We start from the raw sequence: 17,124 nt of genomic DNA, 5'->3' as shown, positions 1-17,124 counted from the left end.
GTAATCGACTTTTGAAGGAGTTTGAAATGTAATCCATTTACTCAGTTAAGTGTCGTGGAACCTGATTCAAACGTTATTCACTCGTGGTGTACCTGGTGAATCAGCAGTAAACACATTGCTCTCACTGTACCTCTTATTTTCTATTCTGGGCCCCTCTCTCACTTTTCATCCACGCATAAACATAAAACTAGTTTGATTGTGCCTTGAATAAGCCCAAACTGAGAGGCAGAAAAGCTTTTGTACTCACTTCAAATGGAATGTGATAAGCGACTGTGTGTACAGAATGTCTGAATAGATCACCACTGTGATGGTATCAGCAATTCACCTCAAGTCTTCCCAAAAACGTCCTGTCTCAGTGGGGCCAGACGGATCTTCAGTCATATTTCCGAGAGCCTCACTGACCTTGTGGTGAGATGAGAGGGAGAAGCTGCCTGGAGCCCATCACCACAGTTTTAATTACTACTGGCAAAGGAAGGCTGCTGTAGTTTGTGCGTATCAGAGAGATCTGTGGTAAGAGAGTGTGTGAATGCATGTGCTTTAACCTGTGCGTGATCTGTGTGTACGTGCACACTGCATGTGTGAATCTGACACTGGTGTAGAGCTCTCCACCAAAGACCATCCTATTTGGGCCGGCCCTCTTTAAAACCCTCTTACATAAGCCACTACTCTCAGATGTGTGATATCATGGAACTATTTTTGGCTTTTCCACTGAAAAAGGCTGTTCAGAGTTAGATAAAGACTAGCCTATTCTATAAATAATACATTGGAGCTCCCTCTCATCTTGATGGTCTTAATACACTGTCCTCACAAAACTGTGCTATAGCTGACTTGGATTGACCTGTAGTCTTTGGCTCGTATGAAATGTGAGAAAAAGAAAAATTGTGCAATTTATCTTAGTAAACTTCACATCAGCTGACCTGGATTCAGTGGCCAAACAAGAAATATTTTTGTCACTGTCCCAGATTTTGCTCTGATGTGAAACAGATGAAGAAACTTGCCTGATGTCATGATTGGACATTAATACTCAAATATTATTTTCTGCTTTCCATGGTCCATTTTGACCCACAGCAAAGGGTCCAATTGATCTTAAGTCAATAGTTTGATTAACAAAATACAATATTTGATCTTAATATATCAAGGCCTTTACTCCCACACATCTGATGGCCTCATGTTCAGTAAACCTGAAGGGTTACTGCATGTCAGAGTTTTACCTGCATGAGTAATGAAAAATAGATTACATACAGTGCCTTGATGTTTTCATTGGATTTTTCCGTGTGTAAACAATATTTTCTGAACAGTACGTTTTCTCAAGTTGTGAAAAAAAAAAAATAATATATCAGTCTCTGGCTTGCTGTTCCACATATTTGTGTTACTAAAACATCCTGATAGAAGAATCTTTGGTGAATTTAATCTCTGTAAGTAATCATTCATTGTTGGTTTTTATTTTTAAAAAGTGTTATCACTGACATTTTTGCATTACATTTGTGTTATTTTCCCTCCAAAAGAAAACCAAATGGATAACCAGTACTGCAGCACCTGTACTACAGTTTTAAATTCAGCATGTATGTTTATTGGTCAATATCTTTTTCTGTAGTTCTAATGATCCTCAATTCAGTGTAGTGTTGTAACAGGTGAAACAAATAATATTGTGCCAAAAGCAAAAAACAACTCCTACAAAACAGTATAAACCAGGCAAACAGTTAAGGTGGAAAGGGATAAGGATTGTGGAGCTTCCTCTAACCACAAAGTCTCTTCCTAACGCAGTCGTGAGACAACTGGCACAATCAATTTGGTTTTAGAAGATCACTAGCTCATATTAGAGATCCATAGAAGCATCTCCCAGTGTGGGTGTAGCAAACAGCCTTAGCTAAACGGAGATTAAGGCAATGCTGGAAAGACCCCGTGAAGCCCTCTAAGACTGGTGGGTGATTTTGGATTTAGCAGTGGTAGCAAGATAAAGGCCTTTCTTCCTGCTTAATTGATGGCTGTAATCCATTCGTTGTTTTAAAAGCCCGTCTTGTTGATGTGTGAACACAAACCCCTGTGGGTCTGTGCAGAAAGTGGTGATTTGGTGGGCCAAACTGAGGGTTTCCCGCTGGTTTGGTGAAGACTTGTGAATCCGGGACCCACTGAAATGGCTCGGCTGATAACATAGAGCTGGGTGAAGGTGTAAATGAAGGGGTTCATTTTTCTGCTAATGTGTGAAACTGTATATGGAGGACAACCCACTTAAACTGAAATACTCATGTCATTCATGCAGATTCTGTGATAATCTTTAATGTTACCTGTATTTTAAGGAGTCAAACAAGTATTTAGATTTGCCTGTATTTCTGCCCAACACAGTCAAGTCAAGCTAAACTGTTGTGCTATCTTACACCATATAGCACATTCCTGGGTCCTGCTGTGACTTTTGAACGCCCTCTGATCCTTTAGTTAAGTTCTCACACTTCTGTCATTCTAAGTCAGTTACTCTCTTTTTAACCATGTTACGGTACATTTTCAGCAGTAATCAGGTTTCAACAAGTGTACAATTATACTAGTAGTACTGTGATTAATGAGTAGTGAAGATGTCTAGAAGTGGATAGAGGCTTAATGAGAATATCACAGTCATCCCTAAAGTTAGGAGGTGCTTGAACTTCTCAAGGCTTTAGCACACTTTTAGGAAATCTACTGGCGTACCTCTTAGTCTCAGTCAGAATTATAATATCCTTGTGTTGATCGCTATCATGAATCACAAGTTCTGCTTAATCTCTACAAAGTATGTAATTAACCCTGCACTGATTCATATCGCTCATTATATTACCACAGATAGGACATTGAAAATAGAGCATGGGGCCTTATTATCTCAGCTCAGCTGCTAGTGCATGACAATATTCAGTACCTCTTTCAGACCTCTGCTCTGAAAGTTATGCATATCTACAAATTTCTCTTTGGTGTTTGTTAAAGATGTCTGTACAATACCTCAGACATGTCCTGTACCTTTTCTGACGTGCTTTGTTTTAAACACATCATGTAAAATAACTGCAAGCTTGTTTTTATAGCAGTTCTACAAATATAATAAATGATGCTGCCAATAACACTTATTTGAGGCTTTGTATTTGTAAATAATAAAGTGCAAGATCTTTGTCTTTTTGTAGCGCATGCTGGTTGTTACATCGTACAGACTTACTGCAAAAATTAATTACAGCCATTTTTGCCTCTGGAGAAAATTAGTGACCTATTGTTGAAAATATGCTACAAAGTGGACGAGGGAGAGCAAAACTTGATTAGCATGGAAATGACAAATGAAAGGTGGAATGGGTGCAGATGAGGACAATTGTGACTGTGGGTGATGATGGTGTTTGTGTGTGTTTCAGAGAGAGATGCATAACACCAGTGGGATACTTTTATAGATATTCTCATGATGTTTCATGAGCATGCTTGCACTACATTAATTACTCAATAAATCTTAGCTGCTTTCACACTCCTACTTTTCCAACTATATTGCATTCAGTGAGGGTTTATACTTCCTGCATCGTATTTAGTTCATTAGCGTACTAATGCTCTGGAAAAATACTTAATAAGTTTGCTTTTCAAAGTTTGGTACACTCTCCCTTTTTGAACATGATTTGAGTTACAGGAAATGTGCTTCAAATTTGCTTAGGTTGCAGCGGTTTAACTGAATAATACGTGTGTGTAAAAAGGCAATTAGTGTTTGAGGTTATTCTTAGGTGTGTGCGTGTGCGTGTGCGTGTGTGTGTGTCTGTGTGTGTGGAATCTGATTCAAACTGCTTGCATGTGAAGAACGGAAATGCTTTTAACTTACCAACCCAGAGATGAATCATATTGCTAAGCTGCTTTTCTCTCACCATCAAAACACAAACACACAAAACGGCACATACCTATACAAACTCCAAGACACACACACACACACACACACACACACACACACACACACACACACACACACACGCACACATACACACACACGCACAGGTACAGGCACAGTATGAAGCCAGCTTGAAAGGTCATGCATACAGGGGTCATCAATAGCCGCCCAATATTTACAGATCTATTTACAGTTACTCTTTGAAGGAAATATTTCACTGACATTTGAAGTAATTTGAAAGAGTTGATTTGTTCACACCCTTACACTATGAATGAGTGTATGTGTACACGTTTGTCACGGCCGCACTGCCATGGTTTAATCCCTGAAATGACGGACGCCACTGACCAAAGCATGGCAGACCTGAGATCTGTCATCCCGTGCATTATGTTCAGTGACACAGTACCATCAGTATATCTGGCAGTTTGTTGCCAGGATTATTTATGACTGCAGTATTTAAGAGTCAGACTCGAAGCTCACTGTATTTTCCTCTCTTCTGTCGTTCCAGCTGTCCTTTGCAGCAACAACTCCAGTTCTGGCAGACAAGAAAAAGTACCCCAACTTCTTCCGCACCGTCCCATCAGACAACGCCGTGAACCCAGCAGTAGTGAAGTTCCTCAACTACTACAACTGGAGCCGCGTGGGGACCCTCACACAGGATGTTCAGAGGTTCTCAGAGGTCTGTGTTGATTTTTTAAAGACAAAAGATTTTGTTATGCAAACTTTTGCAAAAGTTGCCAAAGAAACCTAAAGTTGTATAGTGCACGCACAGGAAATAAGAACCACTTTTGATGTAATCTTAAGTGAAGCGGTGTGATGCAAAGAGGTTGTTCTCCATCAGAAGGCAGTGCAACCTCAGTTTTCTGTACATAAAGAAATTAGGGGCAACCATATTGGTCCATGGTTTCACGTTCTCTCTGTTTTTGTATTTATTGTGCATAAATACTGCATTCATAAAACGTTTACAAGTTAAGAAAGTAGACCAGATACATAAATATAAAGCTAGTGGACATGTCAATATTTAATATCATGTTTTTGTATTATCAGCCTTGCCACATGCAGACCTGAACATGTCCTGTGGACATTTGTTTACACCTCTGTGCTAAGACAGCACTTGTGTGTTTACAGGTGTTTTTCTGTTGTACAGGAGTTTTCAAAGTCAGTCTTGACATCCTCATACCTCCGAGCTTTATGGGAGAAACGTTTTCATGCTCTGAAGGTGAAGGTTAACAGCTCACTGTTATGAAACTCTGAATGTATTCTCAGTCAGGGACTTTTATTATTTATCTTGTCAGAGTAGTATCAGTACTGAACAATGATTGGCATTTTTTTCATCATATAGATGATGCCAACTTGATTTGTGTGGGTGGCAATCAATTAAATTCAAATGTAAATGTGAAGATTAACATTTTTGAAACTAAAACTGAAGCTTAATCCTATCACTTACACCATGTATGAAAGTCTTTAATAATGGATCAAAAGAATTTGCTGGCTGGAAATCAAGCAGAAATAGTGTTTCCATCCACTTTGTGCCAGCGAAGCATCTTTTGTAATAGAAATGAGTGTTTATATATCAGATTGTATTTCTTTACCAAATTCTATCTGGAGTGTAGTTTAATGTCCCTGTCCTGTTCAGGAGACAGAGAGCAGCACTTGGCCTACTGTACAATATATGGCTAGGTTTGGGAGACTGACTCAGCACTTGCAGTTAACTCTCTTGTGATATTGTTGGCACTGAAATACATTTTAAAGCTAGTGGACTTCTTTTGGAGGTTGTGGTAAATTGGATTTTGTCTCGGGAACAGGAGGGCACACATTTGCATTCTCCAAGAAAAAATCCTCTCCTGTATTATTGCTGAGTGTCTAGCAGCTTTTTACTATAAGATAAACAGGAGATATGACAATCCACTCAGTCAATTGACTGAAACCATTAACAAAATATAATAAAAGTTAAAATCATATTATGCCAAAGTGGATGATGACTAGTGAGATAAACATATTCCTGTTTGTGGAAGGGATCGACACAACGTGCACGTTTCAAACTCACGGCACAAACATTATATCAGCGACCCAGGAACACTCTGTTAAAAAAAGGCCATGCCAGAGGTATTGAAAGCGTGAATTTGAGAAACAAATTATGAGCTCTAGCCTCGAGGCCCTGGTTGAAAACAATCTGCTCAGCAGCTGGGGGTGTGAGGTGGAGGTGGGGGGTGTATAAGAAGTCTCACTGCAAATCTCAGAGAGCCCAAATCCCTTTATCTCTCCCCTCCTGAAAGCGCCAAGGGGCTTAGGACGGGAGGAAGACGGGCGGCTCGATTCAATCAACCTGCCACGAGATTGGCCTCTAATCCTGATTTACAAATATGCAAGCATCGTTTCCGTACTTCGCGATTTGTACAATCCTCTGTGAAGTTCAGAGCGCGCTGGTTTTTGGTGCATCGGGAAATCACGGTAGTGTGTAGCAAGACAAATGGTTGATGAGATGCGAAGTAGTAAATGTTGTTTGGATACCGCCAGAGAATAGAAAAACAAAAATAACAATAGAACGCATTATGAGTCTATTTGTTACCATCTCATGGCACAGTTCCATTAAAGGATCACTCCAGTTTAGTTCAACCGGGCGTATTTCCCATAAATGTGGCTATTGTGGCTCTTTGGGTCATGCTAACTTTGCACTTGCCTCCTCCGTTGTAGAGATTCGGGGAGACAAGCACTCATGCAAAACAATGCATATTGGAGCAAACTGGACGAGCCTCCTACATCTTGTCAAATAACTATGGGTTTTTACATGAATCATTTCAAACTCATCCCTGAATTGCATAGGACTGCATAGTGACCCGCCTAATCAACCTGCATATTCATCCACGCATGCCAGTTTGTTTGTATATGTGAGGCTGTCTTGTCTACAATATATGTATACTGGTATTCACAATATTCATGTTTTATACTCAGAGCTTACATGATTGTCGTCATGTGACAATTATTGGCTTATACTGTGTTTCCCAAGTATCTAAAAATACAATGTTTTAGTAAATAGCCAATGTCTTCATAAACAGCATAAACAAGATAAGTCTTTTACACACCATCAAAATAGACCCTAGTGTTACCGAATCACAGCAGCAGTGGGTCTGAGTGGTCAGAGCTCCTGTGGAAATCCTACTTCTAATGATTTTCAAACGAGTCAGCTCATGTAGCTGCATTGCCATACAGCATTCAAGGAGCTATCCTAAAACAGAAAATAAAAACATATGTGCATTGTACAAAATGACCCAGCTCAGGAAAGTTTCGTATCTCTGCAAGTTAATTTTCCAAATTGTACTGAAATTAATGGAGACGAGCAGCTGGCTGTATGAGAGGAAGAAGAGCAGCATTACTGAAGGCTTCGAAAAAAAATTTCCCAGTAAAGTATTTAATTTGGTTTTTGGAAAAAGTAAGCCTTAAGTCATTTTCAGTGGATTATCATTACGATTTCTGTAGAGGCTTTTGAAAACAAATGATACTAAAAAAAATGTGGAAAAAAACAAATATTACATGATTTAAATTATTTATTTATGTTCTGTTGAGTATTGGATTTGGATTTAGGAACATCCCTAGATATTGTACTGTATTTACAGTATGGGTGTGTGTACACACAAGCACATTAGGCATCTGCATAATGAGTATACTATCGACAGTGTTGTCATCTCCACCACCTCTACATCCCTCTGTCTCTCTTTTTCACTCTCTGTCGTGCTCTCTCTCCCAATGATCCGCAGTGCTGTTTCCCAGGGAGACTGCTCACAAGGTTAATGTTATGTAACGCTTGTTAAGGACTCAGTCAGTGGCATGCACACCACACACACACACACACACACACACACACACACACACACACACACACACACACACACACACACACACACACACACATACATACAGTATGGTGTCCCCTGGGACTGTAACCTGTAAGCTAAAGCCAGCTTGTCACTTCTATTTTTAGGCACCATTGAAACACACACGGACATACACACACACACACACACACACACACACACACACACACCCTGTTTGTGGATGGACACTGATGTGCCATTAATTTGTGGTTTATTGTAGTGAGAGATGAGAACGAGTAAAGGCTAGGTATTTGCTAGTGTGAAGGTGTCTCTCTCCACACACACACACACACACACACACACACACGCACACATAGCAATCAACATTATTGAGATTGCCAGACAAACAGGGCTCACCCAGGAACAGAGCAGCCATCATCAGTCAGTCAGATGACAGACCTGACTGGGAGCAGGATTAGGACTCTGTCCTCTGCCTGGAACCCTCTGAGCTCAAGTGTTTAATTACACTATGACCACTGATACATTTAGCAGAAGTTCTCTCAGCATCCACTCTCTCCCAGTTCCTCTCTCCCTTTCACAAAAATCTTGCTTTCAATCTAAACATTGCTCGGTTGTTGTCCTTGTTTGTGCGTTTCATAATTTGTTTTAAGCCATCAGTGGCTGTTCATTACAAATAACCATGTAATGTTGTATAAATTCCTCTCCAGAATGACTCATTCATGCCATTGTACAGGGCATGTAAGGCCATGAGAGGAAGCCATTCGAGAGCTTGTCATCAGGCTGGGGCACAACCATTTGTCACGCTAGTTTGTATAAGCACATGACTGGCATAAATACATTATAAAAGTGTACATTAACATGCACAAAGCTTATACAGATATGACACATAAATGCATGGTGAAAAAAAACCCTCTGGTATGTGTGACACTAATAAACACACCCATGATCACATCCGTCACCACAAAGGGTGAACGTGCCTGGAAATGATGTGATTTGAGGTTAGACCACCGCAGTCTGTTTGTCTCACAGTGTCGTACTGGTACCATCTGAATCATCAAAAGCTACACTTACTCAGCATCAGGGCACTCACTTTAGTCTGTCTCTCTGTTGCCTGAAGGATGTGCTTTTTTATTTTTGGGGCAAGTCTTTGTTTGTTTGCAAATGGAAAGCTTAGCCAGTAATAGTGGCCAGTGCACCTACTTTATCTCGGGATCATGCTTAAAATGTGGGATTGCTGAGGTTTAAATCTTACAAGTTGTTAAAGATGAAACAATTCGCTGATCAGCAACTATATTGTTTATGAATACAAAGCATTACCTATTTCCAGCTTCTTAATTGTGAGTATCTGCTGTATGTGATACAGTAGTAAACTAACTATCTTTTGGTCAAAACAAAACAATTGTAATAAAACGTCACCTTGGGTTTTTTCAAACAATTAGTTGAGAAACTTAACGGCAGATAGATTGATAATGAAAGTAATCCTTTGTAGTTGCGGCCCTACAAAATATGCTATGAAGTTTAGAAGAATAATTGGATGATTGATGGATTTTGTAACAATGACACAAGCACATTGTTGTACTACCAATGCATATTAAAAACCTTCACAACTTGAGAATCAAAGCTCTGATGCCGGACTTTAAGTATGTTTTAATTTTCCTATACAATTTATATAAAAGGGCTTCAGTGCAGAGCAAGTATGACCCTCTGCCACAGTCAGTAGAATAGAAGACAGCATGAAGTGTAGGTATGGGATGATACTTCATTCTGACACCCCGAAGAATCACAGGGTATCCCTCAACTTCCTCAGCTCACTAGTCCATCTTCATTTAGTTTGTGGTTGTATATGTCTGTGTGTATGCGTTATTGTGTTTGCAGATAAAAACATTCTGCATATAAATAGAATCATATTTTGTTAATGTCCTCTTTAAACACTGATGCATTGCACACATCTGAGTGCTTCTGACATTTTGTCCATCATGTGTGGGTGTGTAGTTGCATATTTGTGAGTGTGTGTGTGCATGCCCAGAAGTGCAGCAGGATTATTTCTCTTCTGTATTTGGCTGCTGGGGATTCCCAGGCTGCCCCAAACAATGGAGGATGTTTTTGTTACGCAGTAAAGCTGCTCACTTTCCCCCTCCTTCCGTCCCTCAATCCATCTGTCCTCCTCCCCTCTATCTCCCTCGCTCTAAAATACTCCACCAGAACACAGATGCATTTGTCCTTTTCCATCTCAGTGGAGGAAACGCAAAATCAAACCAATAAGAACCCTTATGTGACAAGGGCTTTTTTTCTCATACGTGAATGCCATCGCGTGTCAGCCTTTGTATTGTTGTGTATAGCTGTATGTTTGTGCCTCTGCATATTCCATCCACCTGTGTGCTCGCTCCAACACACCGCATCAACATCCAAGCTAACCTGCTGCAATCCATTTCTCGTCCAAGCTAGTTTCCTTTTAGGGTTGCAGCAGCCAGGCCTTTTAGATCAAGGCTCAACACAACAGGACATTGTACCATGTCCTGACCACCACGCCAATTGTTCCTCAAGAGCAAAACCTGGTTGTATTGATCCACTCCGGCCTCCCTGTTGTTTCAGCTCAGCGAGCAGTACATTCGAGGGAATGTTTGTACAGGAGTGAGTGATGTACAGAGTGATTTAGAGCTCCCTCCAGGGTACCAGGGGAGGAGGCGATTATTTAGAGACATGAGGGAAATAAAGTTGATGTGATGATTTTTTAGATGACAACAGTCTTCTAGTTGATTACACGAAATAGCTGTGATGGCTAATTTTAACAGCAGTAGCAGTAATAGCAGTGACAGTGGCATTAGTGGTAATGGTAGCGGCCATGGTTTTATATCCTTAGGGATGCTAACTGCTGTAACTATGCTCACACCACTTTGATGTGCTGTAGCTATTTGTGAAGTGATACTCCTCCTGAAATCCATCTTTTGAGTATGAAACGCTTACACCGTGTACACTTGGAAGATGGAAGCTTGAAGTTTCTTTATGGACGCCTTGAATCTACAGTTGATTCCAATAATCATACTTTTTAACAGCATAAAACAGTAATAAAATGTCCATAGAATTCTTTTAAACCACTCATTCAGCATAATCCACCTCTGCTGTCCATTCTCTGAAACTCTGCTGGAAGCATATGCTGCAGGAATGGAAAAGTTTCTTTGATTGTTTTGATGCCTTTTGTCTGACATGACAAGCTGTCATTATAATTAACATGAATTCAAGCTGACCCAACCCTCCATTCTCTTTCAATAACCAAACTACAAACAAATTTCAAGCTAGATATTTATTTGAGTGTCACTCAGGGAACAGTGTTTCTATGTATATAAATATGGGTTGAAGCAATATAGGACACGTGAATATGGATTTAAACCGTGGCACACATGCACATTGACAGACTAATATAGGGCAAACACACAGGGCCTTCATCTGTTAGCTGTTACATGTTGTCTCTGCCAACTGAGCTTGGCATGCCCATTTGAGCGCACACCCGCTCTGATGTCTCAGCATGGCCCCTAATGCCGAGCTCTCGGGTGGGGATGGAGGGGCTGATTGCTGCAGGGCATGGCCGGAGGACATCAGAAAAATCTGGCCAACGAGGGAGGAGGAGATGTCAATAGTGAACTTCAGCATGAAAACTGCAGATCTTTCTCACAGCAGACACGTTGACTTGTTAAACACAGGTGTAACATTGATAATGGCTGCATTCCATTTAGGTGCTCCCATGCCAGGGCCTTGGTATTGTGCATGCTGGTTCACTGGCATGCCTTGCTGGAACACCTAAATGGAACAGAGCCACCATTAATGTTATTAGTTACACCTGTGCTTTTCCTACCATGACAATTCAAAATGTCTGCTGGGAAAGAAAAGGTATTTTCTGAAATTGCAGCTTTAAGGAGAGAAGCCAGAGGGATGAATCATAGTACGTGTGTTTGTGAGGGGTGAAAGAGAGTGAGAGGCAGTATGATAAACCACCTCAAGCTCGCCATCACAGTGGGCCACCTGCTCCATTCTCCTTCTTCTCCAATCCCATTACCACCGAATCTATACATCAAAGCAGACATACAGCTGCCACAGATACATTTACAGTACTACACATATGTCTGCTCTTTGTCAAGCCCCGGACAACCAGTTGAGATCATTTAAAGCATACAATTGTGCTTTTTTTGTGTCATTCTGAGAAAAACAAATGCGTATCACAGTGACAAATGCACGCTGAATATTGTGAGGGTTACAACTCGACAATGAACAGAGTTGAATCAGGATTGTGACGGTTTGATGTCTTTGTCATGCTGACATGCCAAGACGCTTGTCTTTCTGTTATTCCATTCAGTTTAAGGTACAACATGCAGACAGCAGTTCAGAACATTAGATAGCATGCCTCTATCTTTATTGCTTTATACATGCTGTATATACATACATTCTGCACATCTATCTGAGTGATGAAACCATTCAACCACTCCTGCTGTTGTGCCATATGTCACCTCTGATACACATGGAGTTTCTAGCTGGTTCTTTTTAGCCAACAACAAGGAAGTTCAGTGGGAGGTGTAGTGACAAGGACAGGATCCCACCTGGATTCCCACCTGTAAACGCTGCCAGTTGTCGTAACTTTAAACCTTAAGCAGCTCAGTTAGTGCAGATTGAAAGAGGAAGAATGAAGCTAAGTCTTCAAGAGTGAGTATTAAGTCTGCAGGAAAGAGAACTGTATAGTCCTGCACAGAACTAAGAATGGGGTTAGATGATAAACCAAAAAGAGCAGAGCATTGAACATCTAGTAACATAATAGTAAATTATCAACGTTGCTCATTTGCATTCTCTTTCTTTCTCTCTCTGCCCCCCCCCCCTCCTTTCTCTAAGGTGAGGAATGATCTAACCAGTGAGCTGGAGAAAGCAGACATTCAGATCGCAGATACAGAAAGTTTCTCCAACGACCCCTGTGTCAATGTCAAGAAGCTCAAGGTAAGTGATCACTTAACAATTCTATCTAACTAACTAAAGAAAGTGGAATGATTCAAGGTCAGTTTTATTCAGACTATTCTTACATACACCAAATTACTAGAGGCCAATTGATTTTAGTAATAATATTCTTAATACTGTATTTGTGTATGAGTTGATGCCATTCTAAGTGAATCCTGGACAATGAATAATGTATCCCACTTTGACTGGGCAGTACTGAGACTAGTGGAGCCCTAAGGAGGACTCTGTAATGGCTGGGGGGTCTGTACCACAACCTCTAATGACCTGCTCTGACTAATGGATGTTTGATGGCATACATATACACATGCATACAGGATTTCTTATTTTCTTTCCTCTCCTCTTCTCTCCTTTGAAATGAAATGAGACAGAACTAAATTAGACCATTATTGGGCCAATATTGAGATGTTAGACCTGTACATCTTTACTCCATGCATGGTTGGTCAGAATTTGCTTGAATGAGGCAAAAATGCATGAAATTCTGATGTAAATGCAGCCAAGTGTGATGGTTAAATTATCCAAACTATCTCCAGAGGCAATCAGAGATGCATTTGGCCTCGCTTACCAATTGTGTATGCACAGTGAGCCAGTGCCACATACAGTTTACAGTAGGAATGTAGTCAATGGAAGTAAATCAAACACATGACCAAGTAGCTGGTGACCTAAACTAGTAATGTACAAGGTGTCAGTGTAAAGAAATCTGAAACTATTTTTAGATAGGAAGTTACACACATGGCACAGTGAGAGTAAAGGTGTTGTAGGTGAAGTGAAACGGAGTAGGAGAAAGAAAGAGAGAGGTCTGATATGTGAGTGGGAGATGTGACGTATGCAAGATGGAGCATGTTGAAAGCAATACAACAGAGAGATGACGAGACAGAGGGATAGAGAACGAACAGGCAGATAAGCTGTCTTTCCTAGAATATATGTGTAACTCTGCATGTTGAGGGCTGACATTTTAAGCTGACACCATCCTTCCTTGATCAACTCTAAATATGCAAATCACAGTGTCGCCTCGAAAGCTTTTCAGAACGTTTGGATGGGGTGGGCGGGGGGCCTCTGACACCCGAATGGTCTGTTTCCCGCTCAACTTGCAGCAGCAGTTTGCCCCCCCCCCCCCCGAAAACTATGTAATATGATGAGGTAGAGGGTGACACAGATTTCGTTGTGAAGGCTGGTCTTTTTTGGGTACAGTGTTGCGTGTGAATGTGCGACTGTGTGTGGGGCGAGGGGAATAAGGGGGCCACGGTGTCACTGCGTGATCCACAAATAGAGCACTCACATCTGTGATCCAGCCGGAATGTTCAAAAAGCAGACAGACATCTCTGCTGCAAGTCGTTGAAGCTGCCTTCTATATTTCTCTGTCACTTTCTGCTTTTTTCATCTTCATCTCTTGTTCTCTGTCCCACGTTACTGGACAGGCTGACAAAACGACATCAGAAAACAAAGGCAGGCTTACACACCCATACACACTCATACACCCACACTTAACTTCTAATCTTAGTAACAATCAGTTTTATTTTTCTTCAATTTGAACATGAAATGACAATGCTAGCAGACACTTTATCGACCAGGGCTTTTTAAGATTTTTGTGACTTGCAAAAGTCCAAAACACTTAATTATTTATTATAATTTAATTGTTTATCATGCATTCAGAACTCTTGCCCCTCAGATGTGATGTAGCAGGGGACGGTCCATTTCTTTTTAAACATTTTTTGCCTCACTGATGCAGCAGTTTTTGCATGGCAAAGGGCCCTCCATACATGTATCACTTTAAAATGTATTCTCAAATATGGTTGATTTGTAAACTAACTTCCCCTTTAGCTATTACATTATTTAAAAAGCAGCTATTTCTAATTTAGATTTCAGTCTTCCCCACGGGTTGTAAATGTATTTGTGGTGGTCTAAGCTCTGAAATCTAGCACTGAAGAGTTGGCGGCAAGAAACCATTGAATTCGCAGGCTAACCTTTGATTGGAAAAATCCGTGTAAAACTCTTCACCAGCATATTAGATAAATGCATCACTGTGCAATAGGTACTGTATATAGGCCTTGATTATAACATGTACGTAATGTAGTGATAGAATGCCAGTTGTAAACAAAACTTATATATTTCTTAAATACAGGATGATTTTGCATGCTACACTGTCTTGTGGGCCTATAGAGGCAGAGAATCCGCTCAAGACAAATGGTTTGCTCTGATATTATCATTATAAGTTTTTCCATTTCATATTGATAATATCATCAGAACAGCTGCTTCTGTTCCTGTAATCCGCAGTTTTTTATTGGCTCTCATTTCAAATTGATGAAGCACCTCTGCTGGTCCAAATCCCCGAATAGCACCAAGTCTCGCACTGCGAACGCAGAACACACAGTCCTCTTCGCATGCAGCTTTAAGGAGCAATCCACACCAAATTCTAGATGTGACAATGTTTTTAATTTGTTCATCCCAAATGTGAGGTTATTGACAAAGTCAGGAATGCTCAGATATTGTGGTGCATTATTTTAGGGGCTTTTATTTTGAAGGCAGCTGCCTGTTTACTCCAGTTCAGATAATAATGCCAGATCTGTGGTCATAACGGTGTGTATAACATTTATGCTCACCTATGATCAATTAGTGATCAAACACACACACACACACACACACACACACACAATTCTGTCCTGCGAGTGCGTGCACTGGATCACATCTGCACACAGCACACTCGCTGCTCAGTAATCATTGCAAACAGACGGTTTAGAGGGTAGAAGCAACATATTGCCCAGTCTACAAATCACATTTCCCACAACCTCATAAAAGGCCATCATTAGTACAGTGTGTGTGTGTGTGTGTGTGTGTATGTGTGTGTGTGTGTGTATGTGTATGTGTATGTGTATGTGTATGTGTATGTGTGTGTGTGTGTGTGTGTGTGTGTGTGTGTGTGCCTAATAAGCCTTAACAGTGCCTGATTGGGCTTACGAGGTACAATATTACTCAAACCATTATCACATATAAATCACCATCATAAAGTTACAAACAACCCTGTCATGGATAAAGCAGTCAAGGCTGCCCTTAACACTACCCTCTTTGAGAACAATTATTGTTATAGTTATATAAAAGCTCGAGCAATGAGGGCAATTTGGGGGCCTGTAGTGCCCCAGTCGGTCTGTATTGCTCAAACACAACACAATAACTCATGGCCTTGCCCTCAACTACACAGTCTTTTCATGTTGTTGCCAGGCAGGCCAGAATTTATACTGAGGCGGTGGTTCTTGGCTACAGCTGGTGTCATTTGGGTTAAGTGCCTTTCCTCCAGGGAAGGGCAGTGTTATTGAGAAGCCACTCACTCGCACTTCATATACACACACATACAAGAGTGCATCCCAGAAAAGTTTAGAGTTGTTACCTGTCCCTATTGCACATCTACACACATACACATTGTGATGGTGCCAGTGCAGTGGGACAACACAAAGTGCTTTATGCAAAATATCCAGCATGCTCTCTGGCTCTGATAAGAAACCATCAGAGAAGCCTTTTGATTGAGCTGCTCAACTTTCTGAAAGCACTCACCCTCTTTAGTGTGTGAGTGTGCATATGTCCCATATGCAATGCTAGATAGATCTAAATCTATCTAATATCTCTATATAATCTATCCAGTATGCATATAGATCTATTTAGAACTTAACTACAAAACTACAATGTTTGGCTGTTGGGTATCTCTGTCTGTCTTATCGCCTTAAGGAATTGGAATTAAGATGACAGTGATTGGTTGCCCCCTCTGATCTGTGGATGCGTGACATATGGTCAAGATTGCCTGAGGGGAGAGGACTTCATGAACTATATTCATAATGGTTTGTCATTATCCAGAATGCAGGCAGCACAGCAAAGGTCCTCTGAAATTACAGCTGGTGTGTTTGTCACTCCGTTGTTTTTTCTTTATTTTTCTCTACAGTTCAACCCAGATCGACTATGAAACATGTGTTCTGTTTTATAATTGCATTTCAAAAAAGCCCTGCTTGAAGTCAGGTTTTACTGTATGGTTGTTGGTATGTTTAGCATTTTCAGCTAATCAATATAAGACGGGACTGAACACTTGAGAACTGCATGTAGCACTTAAGGTACATGACATTACCTAGAAAACACACTCAGTATTTAAGTATGTTTTCCTAAACGATGAAAATCCTATTACACGACGACTGTTGGTGACAAATCCCCAAATAATAAAGTGGGTCTTCCATTAAATCCAGTGTTCAATAACATAATCGATTCAGTCCTTCTAGTACTCTGTCTGCCTGCACTGTCAGGGTTGAATAAGGGCCTTATGACAGACTTTTCTCTATGCATCACACATTACCTCCAGCCTCGCTGACCAGATGTAGATTCATCAAACCTGTGTCAGTATTATTGGATTAGATTTGGAGCAATTTTGTGCTGTAATGTGTGTTTGTGTTTTGACAC

The 17,124-nt window shown here is 40.6% G+C and overlaps 1 protein-coding gene across 1 annotated transcript in view; it reads left to right on the top strand.

The window, feature by feature from the left end:
- gabbr2 (gamma-aminobutyric acid (GABA) B receptor, 2) overlaps positions 1 to 17,124 on the top strand; it is a 160,209-nt gene that overhangs the window by 78,570 nt on the left and 64,515 nt on the right. Inside the window, exons 3-4 of the mRNA XM_070922051.1 lie at positions 4,374 to 4,544; positions 12,574 to 12,675. Of these exons, the coding sequence (XP_070778152.1) occupies positions 4,374 to 4,544; positions 12,574 to 12,675 (273 nt within the window). The remainder of the gene's footprint in view (positions 1 to 4,373; positions 4,545 to 12,573; positions 12,676 to 17,124) is intronic.

This window comes from Enoplosus armatus, chromosome 16 (assembly GCF_043641665.1).
Source record: "Enoplosus armatus isolate fEnoArm2 chromosome 16, fEnoArm2.hap1, whole genome shotgun sequence".
In the NCBI taxonomy this organism is placed as follows: domain Eukaryota; kingdom Metazoa; phylum Chordata; class Actinopteri; order Centrarchiformes; family Enoplosidae; genus Enoplosus; species Enoplosus armatus.
Note: the sequence above shows the minus strand (reverse complement) of the source record. Positions and strands in the feature narration are given on the sequence as shown.